We start from the raw sequence: 15,720 nt of genomic DNA, 5'->3' as shown, positions 1-15,720 counted from the left end.
CCAGTGCAGGCAACTATGTTTTGAGCTTCCATGAGCTCCTGATATCCTGTTTTCTTCCCCTAAATGGAGTAGAAGATAGCCCCCGTGATGAGCCAGCAAGCGCATCGACACTCATTTTCGTAAAAATCACAATGAATATAGCGCAAAAAAAGACAGACAGCGGCGGACACCTCAGCTCTGCGACAAAGAAGACGAAAACAGTTAACCCCGGCCAGCGGTAGGCTGCGCTGTTGGCAAGAAACATCTGCAAATCACTGTACGACACGAACTCTCGCGGCTGCTGCCGACGGCTACCGATCATAACTGGGCAGCTGCGTACCGGGTTAACAGACTACAGTGGTGTAATGAGTTATTGTTATGTTTAATAACTAGGGTCTAGTGCTCTTTTTGTTTGTTTGTACGACTGACTCAACATGTCTGAAAAAATGTCAAGTGGTATATACTACATTTTAGAAAAGTGTGGTTAAGTGATAAAAAATTAAAGGATTGGTTGTTAGAGGTGCCAGGGGAACCTAGTGCGCGATGTAAGTATCGCCAATGCAACCTGAATGTGCGTTTGTCAGATTTACTTCTGCGTGGAAAAAGTAAGAAACATTTAAAAACAGCTGAACCTTTTTCACCTTCACGACAGTCAGTATTTTCGTTTCAGCCTATCAAACATACGTACGAACACGCAGTTGCTGAAGCTGCTCTTGTAGTTAATCACTATGCAATTGGATCCGTTTATCATCTTTGCGATCTGACCAAGAGATTTTTTTTCAAAGTGCTGACCATGCATCTCTTTTACCACTACAGAGTACGAATAGCAGTTCTGTGGTCAAGAACATTCCCTTCCAGCGTTTTGAATCAGATGTACAGAACGATGTTGGTTAATGCAAATTTCAGTCCCCTTATAGATGAATCTACAGACATGACTGTCACCTAATTTTTGGCTGCGTGCACTGTATATATTTGAAAACAACAAAGCAGTGATATTTCCATCTTTTTAGGAATAGCTGATTTAGAATGGGGGAATGCTGAATGTATTATCACTGCAGTTAAGTGATTACTTTCAGATTATGGTCTACACATTAAACAAATTAGGGTAATTGGTGGGTATTAACAATGGGGTTTACCGGAAACTGAAATGTGAGATCCCTAATCTGGTATTGATCCCCTGTGTTTGCCACTCAGTTCAGTTAGCGGTGTGCTGCTGCCCAAATGCTACCAAGGCATCTTGAGTACTTAATTTGTGAAACTTATTCTAAGTTTTCTAAATCTTCTTATTAACAAGCGATGTATAGTGAATTAAACTAAAGCAATAAATGATGGAGCCGAACGAATCAGACAAGGCGACTATCGCTCGAAGTTGCTGTTAATCGCATTTGAAGTCAGTGGTTTGAACTACAGACACATTTTGAAATATCCCGATGTCAGACTTAAGTGCTACACAGATGAACTATTATATAGTATGTACTCGGATGCCATCAATAAGCATTATATTCTATTTCTTAGAACCAATAAATCATTCTAATCAAGTATATCAGACCGTCCAAAGCTGCTGCAAGACTTCGTTCATCTGATTGTATGTCTTACGAGGAGGATTGTTCACCCCAGTTATAAGGTATTTGCTAACGTCAGACGTTAGAAAATCCAGATTCCCTAACATTTATCTTGGCCATGAAGTAGACGTTTCATTGGTAAATATAATGGAAGAACACAAAGCTCAGAAAGGGAAAAAAAATCGCAATAGATGCGAAAATTTTCTGCTTTGCTTTGCAGAGGAACTCCAGAGGCGACTGCCTAATAATGTGAAGGTTTCGCAAAGAAAAAAAAAAAGTGCCCAGTTGCTACAGAACAATGTTTGAGGGTTGTGGAAGAAAGTATAATTCCACTAGCTCAGTAATTTCAATTACCTGACACACAAATTTAAAAAATTGACATCCACAGGTCAAAATTAACTACTACTCAATGGAAATATGTGGACAATACAGTAGAATTTTGGCAAGAAATAGCATCATGTAAGGACTTTAGCTTCCAAAATCCGTTTCAGGAGGTCTCAGATGTTGCAATAATGCTTTTGGTGTTACCTTGGTCAAATGCTGAGGTCGAGAGAGCATTTAGCATGTTGCTCAACAATGTGAAAACTTCTCACAGGAATAGGCTTAAAACCAATATGGTAAACGCAGTTCTCACTGTGCGGACCGGATTTAGGCGTGTGAACAGGTACTGTCATAATTACGTCTTACCAGAGCAAGCTTTGAAGCAAATTGGCACAATAGCTGCGTACCGAGGACACCAAAAATCCAGCACGGCAAGAGACAGGGGCGATGTGGATCATTTTAATCTACATAGGTGAGTAAATATACTTACATTTGTGTATCTTCAAGTTTTCGTGTCGCAATGACTACTCCATTAAATTCTGAGCGTGCTGCGCATAATTTCGGTTTCTTCTAATATTTCAGCTGTATGCTGTCCAGCCATTTGTGTATTGGCTGATTCTGAAGATGACTGGACGCTATACAGTTGAAATAATAAAAATAGAAGCTGAATATGTCCGACTGCATGCCCGAAATTGAGTGGAGCGCATTTAAATTTGCTTGTTACTGTTCCATTAAAATGTAGTTGTGTAATAATAATATGTATTTTATATTTTGACCGAGTTCGACGGATTTTTAAATGTCTGTCCGTCTCGTAAACTAGGTATGTGTGTAATGTTTTAAAATAAATTCTAGTTTCGCCTTTTTATTTGCAAGAAAATACGCAGTCACCTGATTTTGACGGATTTTTAAATGTTTGCTCTATGCGTGAACAAAGTAATGTTTTAAAACAACTTTTATTTTTTCTTTATTTTTGCAAGAAAATACGGAGATATTTCATTTTGACGGATTTTTGGGTGTCCGGTGTTGGTTTGACGGAAAAAATAATCAAGTGTTGGCAACACTGATTCATTGTTGATATCTTGTTACGAGAGGTTTCTTCCGAATCATGTGATGTGCTCCAGTGGGTTCTGGAGTTTATAAGAAATGAAAGTGAAGTTGTGATCGAGTCAGTTTTTAGCAGCCAAAACGATGTTCTCTATTCATAAGTTTTGCGAAATGAACTCTACAATACAGTGCCTGAAGTGTGTAGATGAAGTACTGCGATTGGAATGTGGAAGCTACACGGACATAGCGAAAAGCGACAGCAAAGGACAAGAAAACGAATCACACAAGGTTAGTACAAGTAGAGTTTCTGATGAAGAACGCAACCGCACTCTTTGCCGATCATTTAATAGAGAATAGGTGTCATCATCGATTCGTAGGTACAGTAGAAAAAAACTTGAGAACTTACTGTTTTCTGCGTTTTACTTTGAAGAGTTCAATGTTCCTGGAATATCTGTTATTCAAGCATCAGTTGTGGTATATATTTCATTTCATAGTCCTCTTGGTTACAGCTAAATTAATAATTTAGCGAAAATTTATTTAAGAAGTAATCAGGTTAACAATTGGTCAACCGTAACCTCGAGGTATAAGAATTGTCATTTTATTATGAGTCTGTTACTGTGCAGATTACTGTTCTTGCCAAATTCAGTTTTGCTGTATCTATAACGGAGAGTAGAGGTATAACATATATTGAACTGTAGTTCGGAATAGGAGGCAGGACATGTCTGCTTACTCTATTGCAGCCCTTTTTGTTGTTTGATCCACGAATTATATGCACGAAGATATTATGTGCCTTGCAGCATGTACATCTTTAGGTGTACCTTTTCAAGTGCTTTTTCGGCTACTTATTCTAGGAGGCGCACTGACAATTTGAGCTTAGTGGTTGGCTTGCCGTTTTAGAAGGCTATACAACACACTCGTTATCCACATTTTCACGTATTAAGAAGTTGTTGTGTGTTTTATGTGTCGTCATTTAAGATTTTTGTCATCATGTGGTTAGGAGCTCCAGATTAATGAGAAAGTGATTATAGCTACTTAATGCCTGCATTCTTACTCCTTTTGTTCTGAAATAACTCAGAATAATACATACTGTACGCCATTTATCCCATGAGTATTTCTGTTATGAAAATACTAGTTTCTTCTCAGCAGACAGAAATGTCGTGATATGCACCATGGGCGTCTGCAGAGGTTTTACCATGGGGGGGGGGATTTGACATTCAAAGCTTGCCAGTTTGGGTACAAATAGTTCGGTGAATATGAAAACGTGTCGTATCTAAAGAAATGAATGAGACAAGAACTACTAAAAAATTATTGCATCTCAAAAGAGTGATAGTCATCTACATTTGTTACCCAAGCGGTAACAATATTTCAAAAGTGTGTGCAAAGTACATCATTTTATGTTATTAATGTGACCATGGATACCACATATTTGATTAAATGATCAGAAATTTAGTCTCATATAATTAAATCGAGGTTGTCCAACTAGTTATCAAATAAAGCAAGAAAATACTCAAAAAATAATTTACTAATACTACCATAACGTTAGATTGAAACTAAAAATTGAAAATCTGAAATAGGAGCTAGAAGTCAGAACACGAAAATCTGGCTGGATATCAACATATACCGCTCTATGTGGAGAAACAGGGGATAAACTTTAAAAAGGGCTTATTTAATTTTGATGACGTCTACGACGGCTATTCCGAAAGTAAGGCCCGATCGGAGCGAAATGGAAACCGCAGTGAAAATCCGATGAAGCTTTGCACAGATGTTTTGGGCAGTGTCTCTAGTATGCCCGTAGATCACGTCACGTCGTTCTTTTCATTTCTGACCGCACAGTGAGAACGTAAAGATGCCTAGAAAATAGTGTCTCCCACCAAGTATGAGGGTCTGTTGAGAGAGTTCACTCTGATGTCATTGTAGCTCAGATTCTATATTATCTATTCCTTCTTTCTGATGATATCCTTTATTTACCACTCGGGCCTTGAAGACCTTATTACACGATGCGCCTAAACCGTACACCTATGCACGAGTGCCCCTAACGTGCATACCTGTAACTACAGACTGGTTCACACCATCCACGCGGGTTATACATAGCAGCAGACGATAGCGCGAGCAGTAGACAATACCCGCGAAAAAAAAAAAAAAATAGAATTGTCTGATGTCTTGTAAAGTCGTTCGTTCTACCGCGCGCCAACTCAAGGGCGACTGTATGATATACTGGAGCGTCATACGTTCGAATTATTTCTGTGAGCTCAAGGTTCCTATGTAATAAGAAATTGTTTTTTTCTTACGTAGGTTAGTACTGTTTTGAATTACAGACTCAACAGTTTTATATTACACTTGGTTACACAGGTATATGTATATCGAAATTTACATTTGTACATCATATTGTACATGGAGGATCCATTTGTTTTTGGAGCCATTGCCCTGGCAGTGACAGTAAATATTCGGATTAGGGCAGAACGGCGACGAAAACGAAAACTAAAGTAAGAATTATATGTTTATTCGTTTTGTGATCCTACCAGCCAAGATCACCGATAACATACTGGTAAACGCCCTGTTGTTTCAGGCTGGTTGTAACATTACGTTTCCTGGCGAATGGGGAACCTTTTAAGAGTCTGGCTTTTAGCCACAGAACAGCACAGCCCACCATTTCAAAAGTTGCTGTGGATGTATGCACTGCAATTTGTAGCACTTGAAAGGACCAGTACTTAAAGGTGTACTTTTGTTACTTTTCCAAGTTTTGAATGTACGGTATACAAGTGCTATTCAGAGTTTTTCAGTCCTTGTCTATCGCACTGGACGTAACTGCATGGACTTTGTCGCCAATCACTTCCTGTGTCTCTTTTCTGGCATTCTGAAATAAACAAGAGATGTAATCAAAACAAAGTTTCGTAAGCTAAGGCATTACGATACAAATGGAAAATCACCGTTTGGCGTTATATGCATATTACTCAGAAGAAACGGTTGCAGACGTATCGTATTACGATACAGCGAGTCACATGTACGCCTTTCCTCGCTGTATGCCTGAATTAAGACGCTTAACGCCTCTATGCTGCATTTCATTTCTAGAATTCGAAGCTGTCAACAGAAACAAACCTTCCCTAAACATCTAGTATAAAAGAGTCTACTAAAAAAAAAGTTTCTTTTCTGCATGTATGAAACCTGCTTACTGGGGAAAAAAATGTGGAAGATCCCCAACGCAAAAAATCGCCAACACGAAAATCTGAAATTAGCCTCTGGTTAGGTTAGGTTACGTTAGGTTAGGTTAAACACCTAACCAAACAACAAGCAGAAAGCATTGTGGTACACCTTTGTGCGCATGCGCGAGTTATCGCTGCCTACTGCGCAATCGCGGATTGTCGGCAGTTTGGAACCGCTCTCTATTCTGGCACGCGGATAATGGGTCTGCTAATTTTCGTAGTTTCACCCGTTTACCGCTAGATGGGTGTCGCGCTAGACCAACACCGTTCGCGGCGGATCGTCGTGTTATACCTGCTCAACTGTCATGCATTTCTTTCTTGATGACAACATTCAGCCGAACTCTGCAGGGGCAAAGAAAATGCTCTTGCAGCGTTTTCGATGGGAAATGTTTTATCACCCACAATACAGCTCGTTACTGGTACCCCGTGTTTCATCTCTGCTCACATGAAGCACTGGTTATGAAGATAACATTCTGGCACAGACAACGAGCTGTAGACTAGCGAACAGTTTTGGCAGAAAGTACAGGCGGCTAACTTCTATGACGAGGGCTTTGGAAAGTTGGTACAACGCAACCACAAAGGTTTAAGTCGGATCGGCGACTATGTAGAGAGGTAGCCGTGAGGTGCAGTTAACTATTGAAAATAGAACATTTTAACTTCTATGACGAGGGCTTTGGAAAGTTGGTACAACGCAACCACAAAGGTGTAAGTCGGATCGGCGACTATGTAGAGAGGTAGCCGTGAGGTGCAGTTAACTATTGCAAATAGAACATTTTAACTTCTATGACGAGGGCTTTGGAAAGTTGGTCCAACGCAACCACAAAGGTTTAAGTCGGATCGGCGACTATGTAGAGAGGTAGCCGTGAGGTGCAGTTAACTATTGCAAATAGAACATTTTAACTTCTATGACGAGGGCTTTGGAAAGTTGGTACAACGCAACCACAGAGGTGTAAGTCGGATCGGCGACTATGTAGAGAGGTAGCCGTGAGGTGCAGTTAACTATTGCAAATAGAACATTTTAACTTCTATGACGAGGGCTTTGGAAAGTTGGTACAACGCAACCACAAAGGTTTAAGTCGGATCGGCGACTATGTAGAGAGGTAGCCGTGAGGTGCAGTTAACTATTGCAAATAGAACATTTTAACTTCTATGACGAGGGCTTTGGAAAGTTGGTACAACGCAACCACAAAGGTTTAAGTCGGATCGGCGACTATGTAGAGAGGTAGCCGTGAGGTGCAGTTAACTATTGCAAATAGAACATTTTAACTTCTATGACGAGGGCTTTGGAAAGTTGGTACAACGCAACCACAGAGGTGTAAGTCGGATCGGCGACTATGTAGAGAGGTAGCCGTGAGGTGCAGTTAACTATCGCAAATAGAACATTTTAACTTCTATGACGAGGGCTTTGGTAAGTTGGTACAACGCAACCACAAAGGTTTAAGTCGGATCGGCGACTATGTAGAGAGGTAGCCGTGAGGTGCAGTTAACTATTGCAAATAGAACATTTTAACTTCTATGACGAGGGCTTTGGAAAGTTGGTACAACGCAACCACAAAGGTTTAAGTCGGATCGGCGACTATGTAGAGAGGTAGCCGTGAGGTGCAGTTAACTATTGCAAATAGAACATTTTTGATTTTAACATTGGTTTCCATTTCGCAGCCAGTCGGACATTACTTTCCGAGTTGCCCTCGTATAACACTTTGTTTGGTTATTTAACTTAACGTTAACTGATTTATTGCATTATTGTAATGATTTACTGTTCTTAGTGTCGATTTACATAAGTGAAGTTGATTAAAACGTTTTGAAAGCTACATTAATTTCGGATGGCTAGGTAAAGTGTAGCCCACGGCCAATATACGACCAAATGAATGTGGGAAACCTTCCAAAATCATCCTTAAATTGGCCGGTAGAAACATCTTGTAGCAGCCCAGGTCTGCGCCACGGTAATCCTCTTCTCTACAGTTTGCAGCATTATTGTGTAGCCGGCCACGCCAAGTGGGTGCAAAATTCGCAGCTCTGTGACATCACATGTTTTTCGTCCTCGAAATTTCATACTTTCTTCCCTTTCTTGTAAGAAAATGGTATTTTATTCCTCCGAATGGTGTGTTTGGGATCAAGTATAAATGGCAGTGTTCTTCTGATTATGTTACAATAGCTCTGCGAATGCAGAATCAGCAAGTTTTCATGGGTTTTCGTTTTCGATAGACAAGTGGCAAACTGCTGTTGTGATTTCGTTGTGATTCCGTTGTGCATGAACGAGACAGAGCGTTCTTTGGCTGGTAAGCACACTGCTGCCGTGTTTGTGACGTGTTGGCAGTTGGCGACGGAATCCACGCGCCAGGGTGTTGGACTAGCAAGTTTGTGAGGGCTGAACGTGGAAGCGGCAGAAAAAGACTGAAGTCATTATTTGGGCACAGTTTTGCAAAGGTTCGTATCCACCTTGACTGCAAATCAGCGCCGAAACTGCAGTCGTTCTATGGAACTGGAATAATTTCATGTGAACAGAGTGGCAACTAATAAAAACCAAGATAAAATTATGGTGAAAGCTCAAGATGTAGCTTTTCTCGTTGCGGAAATTTGGAAATTGGAGATTTATGGTAAGGTCTTATGGGACCAAAGTGCTGAGGTCATCGGTCCCTAAGCTTACACACTAGTTAATGTAACTTAAACAAACTCACGCAAAGGACAACACACACACACACACACACACACACACGAGCGCGCGCGCGCGCGCGTATCCGAGGCAGGACTCGAACCGCGAACCTCCGACGGGGAGAGGCCTGCGAACCGTGGCAAGACGCCCAAACTGCTACCCCGCACGGTATCTCGTCGCGGTGTGCTGCATTAAATCTGCAGTTTAGTTGAGACAATGATTCCTAGACATTCGAGAGAATTCTGTAATAAAAAGCCACATCTGGATTTCAGGAGGAGCAAGTGCCCACTCTTGACTCCCCCCCCCCCCCCCAATCTGCCGCCCTTGCGAACTGATGTGCTCTATGCCCCCAGCAACCCAAAGAGCTGCGTACAAAAAGTTTGATGATAAACCCAAGTTTTAGCTTTTTGTTTTATAATTGCTACGGTAATCATCATTGAATTAACCATTACATGTCTTCACACATTTGTTTGCGACAAAAAACCCAAATTAAAATTTTTTGAACCATTTATTTTTTAGTTATTTATGTTTTAACACTTAGCTAGGAACATCATTCTACAGTGTGTTCTGGAGAACATTCGCCTGGAAAACAGAGATGGAATTGTAATGTCCACCTGTGGGGTGAATTTCGCCTTCTCTCACATATATTAAACCATTTCTGAATATGTGGTTTATCTGGAAATTTAAAATGACTGACGTTGTGAAATACAAAGATTTTGATTTTTTATTCAGTTTCAAAAAGGAAATTCATCAATCCCAAACACAGTTTTGTCATTGTTTTACAATATTTTAGGTATACAGAAATAACGAACAGAGTCAGTTGTTGGGCTCTTCAGTTTAGTGCAGCGAAATGACCTGGATCTCACTCTGGTGACATTATTGTTAGCGAATTTAGTAGCCCCGACATCATTGTTGCCAAGTTTAATAGCTCCTATATTATCACAAAATACCACAGTTGGTTTTATTTTCGTAAGAATTTCTATTTCACCCATCAGTGTTCTGATTCACAGAGCTTCGTGGATAGTGGATAGTGGAGGATAAGGCCATATATCGAGCTTCCACGGTGCTCAAAGCAGATGTCCTCTCTCTCTTACATGACCAGGATATCCATCCTCCCATTAGTTTAAAGCAACTTCCAGTGATGGAGTGTCTGCTTTGCAGCTCAGTTCCCCAGTCTGTATCCTGCGAAATTCGCAATTTCGCTTTTCAGTGTACTTAAGCTTATAATCAGTAGTTACCTTCAAATACCTGAATATTCTCTTGATTACCACCCAGTGATTTTGACTTGGACCATTGCATAACTTGCTTACAGCATTTATGGCAAATGAAATGAATGGCTAGGTAGTCTGTGCTAAGTACAGTAGACTTCCTGCAACTTCCAAATAGGGTGCACTTTTCCTTACCTTTCTTGTCCCCGTCAGTTATCAACACTAATGCATTATTTTCCGTTGGGGTAGAAGTAGGCTTACAAGTTTTCATACTGAACTTTTCTAAGATTTTTCTTGTATACAAAGATTGATTAATTCATAATTCTTCCCTGTTGGCACTTCTTAGAACCTTCATGCCTAAGTATTGATTAACTTTCCCTAAGTCATGCATTGTAATATCTGACCGTAACTGTTTTTTAAAACGGTCCATTTCATTTTCATTATTGTTCAAAATATAATCTACTGGTATGGACATGATTGCAATTTCTTCCATGCATGTTTTACAATATATACTTGGGATCTGCTCTTGACTGTGACATGCCACGTATTATCAAAGTTTTATTTAAACATTTATTCCAGCAATGGCCACTCTGCTTTAATCCGTATACGTCTTTCTTCGAACGCCAAATTTTCATTTTCCCTCGATAAGATCTTTTAACTTCATCAGGTGGGATTGCATATATTTCCTCCTGCAGCTTTGCATTCAAATGGCCATTTGTTCATCCATTTGATGAATAAATAGGTCTTCCTTTACTGCAAGAGCTAAGAGGTATCTTAATAATAAATATTTCACTACTAGTGAGAAAGTTTCTATATTATCTATTCCTTCTTTCTGATGATATCCTTTATTTACCACTCGGGCCTTGAATTTTGGAACTGCACTCTCAGGATATTGAATACCCAGATATTGAATACCCATCTTGTGCTTGGTGGCTTTTTATTTTCAAGGATGTCAACCCATTCATATGTATCATTATCCAAAAATGATTGTATTTCGTCTTGAATAGCCTCTTTTCAACTTTGAGCACTTGTATTTGTCAAGACATAATCGACTGTAATGGGTTCATTATTGAAGGTTTGGGCAACATTCATTTAATACTCCGAATATCCTTTTGGTTTTGTTGTAAGTGTAAACCTTAAATTGACTTGCTCTATTGAATCTTCTTCCTCGGTTTCATTCAGTCATACCAGTCTGCTCTTTATCCTTATCTTCATCTGCTTCAGTTTCCATCGCTTTTCAGCACTGTCACACCTTATATTCGGCTGAATTACTATATTATTTCGACTATTTTCCTTTATTTTATGTTTAGAATCCTGTAAAAATACTACATATTTATTGCTTAGTATCTTCTTATTCATAGGATTGCATCCTCACAGTAGACAAAAAATAAATATATCTAAGATTTTGCATCCCATTTGCCTTTTAATTGTTTTGGAATCTGAACCATGGATTCACATCCAAAGGCTGTGAAGTGCGTTATGTCTGGTTTCTTCCCAGTCCATACTTCACAAGGTGCCTTTTTCTCACAGCTTTGGTAAGTAATCTGTTAATTAAATATACTGCAGCTGACACGGCCTTAGGCAGCTCATCATCGCTTAGCATACTTCTTGCATTCTCCTCATTGGTTCTGTTGGCAAGTTCTGCAACTCCATTCTGAGGGACTATGGTAGTCTGATGTCTGAAAACCATTTCATTCAGCTGTCTCTTAAACGGACTGATTACGTATTCTGATCCACTGTCTGACCTAATAATATTAATTTTCTTCCCAATCTGTCTTTCGATTATTTCGCAATAAGCAGCAAATACATCATTCATTTCATCCTTGATATTTATGTATCTAGACAGCATATGCGAATGTCAAAAAATTGTAGTCACTGCCCAAAGACTTAGTGTCTATAAGTCCACAGAGACCTGTATAACTTCCATAGATCTGCTTTGAATCGATTCAAGTGGCAGTCTGGCGTGCTTCCTTTGCAGACACACCTCACATTGCTTATTATTCTTTTCATAATTTTCCATCTCAGTTGTCATGTACTTCAATAAGGCCATAATTTTTCTGTTCAAATAGCCACAAATCTCTTAATGCCACATAATGCAGCATAAACAAGGAGACTTTCAGACTATATCTTGAACTGTATATAATTTATAAATACCTCTTACATTCGTTGCAGTAGCTGCAATATCAGCACAAGAGTCGGCTATTTTTGCTTCTGTATATCAAAGATGACCTTCATTCCCTTCTTTACTGTTTCACTTTTAAACCCATCAACTGTTAAACTCGAATGTCAGTCCTTGAGTGAACATCATACAAAACTGATGAAGCTTTAGTAGTGTGCTCAGATGCTCCTGAATCTAAAAATCATTTTGCATGTTCGTCACTCACTTCACTAAAAGAATAAAAAGCAGAAAGTGCCTTACCTTTATGAGTAGTTTTCCTCTAAGGAGTACTGGAACTAACATGTTATTTTTTTCTTTAGTACTCAACCTTTCGTTACACTGTGTTGGAAAATGTCCAATCTTTTGGCATCGGAAACATTTTGTAGGTGTCTTCTTCTTCTTGTATTTAGAGTATAAAGCCGACGCTGTTTCTATCTTTGGAGCATGAGAATCTGGCTCATTTTTCACGTTCTGTAGACTCTTTACCTTTGCACTATGTGCTATAATGGATATTCCCCAACTTTTCAAACCCATAATCATAGGTGAATATTTCTCTTGAAGGCCATAACAATAAAGTGCCAATCCATTCTTCAGCAATTTAAAAACCAATATTCCACAGATTATTTGAGACTTAAATTATTTTATTCACGTATTCCTTCACGCCTTTTCACTTTTTCAGTCTTGTAGTTATCAGCTCACGAAATAATCCTACCTTTCTGGTTAAGCCTCCATCTTCAAATGCATTTTTTAGTTTGTCCCATATCTCATTTGCTGATGCAGCCTTTTCTGCGCGAACATAGTTTACTGTATCAGTCAAAAGGATTGGTTTGATGACACAGGATTTGAGGCGGACATCATAAGGCCTGCTCGTTGAGGACCGCATCTCCTCACGAAATTTCAATCACCAACTTACTCCTCCGAATACGAAAATATTTTGTTGACTCCGACCTACATGAGAGCAATGATCATCATACTGAAATACGAGAAGTCAGAGCTCGCACGGAAAGATTAGGTGTCCGTCTTTCCCGCGCGCTCTTCGACAGTAGAATAACAGCTAACTGTTGTGAAGGTGATTCAATGAACCCTTTGCCAGGCACGTAAGCGTGATTTGCAGAGTAGACATGTAGATGCAGATGTAGATGATTTCGCCTTCAGATTCATACCAGAAAACTTGATTCCGTAGGTTTAAATGTACCTTTTATGACGTCCCGCTGGTCATCCAAGTACACAACTGGCCATTAAAATTGCTACACCAAGAAGAAATTCAATGATAAACGGGTATTCATTGGACAGATATACTAGAACTGACATGTGATTTCATTTTCACGCAATTTGGGTGCATTGATCCTGAGAAATCAGTACCCAGAACAACCACCTGTGGCCGTAATAACGGCCTTGATACGCCTGGCCATTGAGTCAAACATCTACATCTACGTGATTACTTTGCTATTCACAATAAAGTGCCTGGAAGAGGGTTCAATGAACCACCTTCATGCTCTGTCTCTACCGTTCCACTCTCGAACGGCAAGCGGGAAAAACGAGCACTTAAATTTTTCCGTGCAGCCCTGATTTCTCTTATTTTATCGTGATGGTCATTTCTCCCTATGTAGGTGGGTTCCAACAGAATGTTTTCGAATCGGAGGAGAAAACTGATGATTGAAATTTCGTGAGAAGATCCCGCCGCAACGAAAAACGCTTTTTTTCTTTTTTTTCTTTTAATGATTGCCACTCCAATTCACGTATCATGCCAGTGACACTATTTCCCCTATTTCGCTATAATACAAAACGAGCTGCCCTTCTTTGCACTTTTTAGATGTCATCCGTCAGTCCCACCTGATGCGGATCCCACACCGTACAGCAGTACTCCAGAATAGGGCGGACATGCGTAGTGTAAGCAGTCTCTTTGGTAGACCTGTTGCACCTTCTAAATGTTCTGTCAATGAATTGCAGTCTTTGGTTTGCCCTACCCACAATATTATCTATGTGATCCTTCCAATTAGGTTATTTGTAATTGTAATCCCTAGGTACAGAGCGTGGATGGCGTGTACAGGTACAACTGCCCATACAGCTTCACCCGATACCACTGTTCATCAAGAGTAGTGACTGGCGTATAGTGACGAGCCAGTTGCTCGGTCACCATTGACCAGACGTTTTCAATTGGTGAGAGATCTGGAGAATTTGCTGTCCAGGGCAGCAGTCGAACATTTTCTGTATCCAGAAAGGCCCATACAGGACCTGCAACATGCGGTCGTTCATTGTCCTGCTGAAATGTAGGGTTTCGCAGGGATCGAATGAAGGGTAGAGCCACGGGTCGTAACACATCTGAAATGTAACGTCCACTGTCCAAAGTGCTGTCAATGCGAACAAGAGTTGACCGAGACGTGTAACCAATGGCATCCCATACCATGACGCCGGGTGATACGCCAGTATCGCGATGACGAATACACGCTTCCAATGTGCTTTCAAGGCGATGTCGCCAAACACGGATGCGACCATCATGATGCTGTAAACAGAACTTGGATTCATCTGAAAAAATGACGTTTTGCCATTAGTGCACCCAGGTTCGTCGTTGAGTACAGCATCTCAGGCTCCTCTGTCTGTGATGCAGCGTCAAGGGTAACCGCAGCCATGGTCCCCGACCTGATAGTCCATGCTGCTGCAAACGTCGTTCGTGCAGATGGTTGTTGTCTTGCAGACGTCCCCATCTGTTGACTCAGGGATGGAGACGTGGCTGCACGATCCGCTACAGCCATGCGGATAAGATGCCTGTCATCTCGACTGCTAGTGATACGAGGCCGTTGGGATCCAGCACGGCGTTCCGTATTACCGTCCTGAAACCACCGATTCCATATTCTGCTAGCAGTCATTGGATTTCAACCAACGCGAGCAAAATTTGTGTCGCGATACGATAAACCGCAATCGCGATAGGCTACAATCCGACCTTTTACAATCCGACCTTTATCAAAGTCCGAAATGTGATGGTACGCTTTTCTCCTCCTTACACGAAGCATCTCAACAACATTTCACCAGGCAACGGCGGTCAACTGCAGTTTGTGTATGAGAAATCGGTTGGAAATTTTCCTCATCTCAGCACGTTGTAGGTTGTGTGTGAATGCTCTGAAAAGCTAATCATTTGCATATCGCAGCATCTTCTTCCTGTCGGTTAAATTTCGCGTCTGTAGCACGTCATCGTCGTGGTGTAGCAATGTTAATGGACAGTTGTGTAATATTCCTCAAAAGCAAATTTCCAAATTGCATAATTCTCGCAACTTAACAAGCCGCTCTATTTGTTGTACACATATTAAGAGGAACTTTTATTCACCGTTTACACAGTGCAACTTTATCCGAACTTATGCGCAAAAACACGTCACTATGAAATTAATTATTTCACTTTAATTGAATGTTGGGCACATAGCTTGTTGGATTCTTAATTTTAGCGCAGCGAAATGATTTGGGAAAACTGCTTAGGGGCAATATAAAAACTTAAACTTTATTAACACAAAACACATTTTACATACGTATAGGGGACGCGCAAGATCTTGTTGCCAATGAATAACCGTAGAACACCATTTCAGAGAGGTCTAATGCTCTTGGC

At 40.3% G+C, this 15,720-nt stretch overlaps 1 protein-coding gene across 3 annotated transcripts in view; it reads left to right on the top strand.

Moving 5' to 3' along the window:
- Positions 1–15,720, top strand: part of LOC126284583 (caspase-1-like) — a 398,664-nt gene that overhangs the window by 242,292 nt on the left and 140,652 nt on the right. Inside the window, exon 1 of one of the 3 annotated variants that reach the window (XM_049983628.1) lies at positions 2,922–3,194. The exons of 1 other annotated variant lie outside the window; for it this stretch is intronic. In XM_049983628.1, the coding sequence (XP_049839585.1) occupies positions 3,051–3,194 (144 nt within the window). In that variant the 5' untranslated portion in view covers positions 2,922–3,050. Of the gene's footprint in view, positions 1–2,921; positions 3,195–15,720 lie in introns of those variants that run through there. One more of the 3 variants, XM_049983636.1, reaches the window with a different exon arrangement.

The sequence above is a fragment of the Schistocerca gregaria genome, chromosome 1 (genome assembly GCF_023897955.1).
Source record: "Schistocerca gregaria isolate iqSchGreg1 chromosome 1, iqSchGreg1.2, whole genome shotgun sequence".
Classification (NCBI taxonomy): Eukaryota; Metazoa; Arthropoda; class Insecta; order Orthoptera; family Acrididae; genus Schistocerca; species Schistocerca gregaria.
Note: the sequence above shows the minus strand (reverse complement) of the source record. Positions and strands in the feature narration are given on the sequence as shown.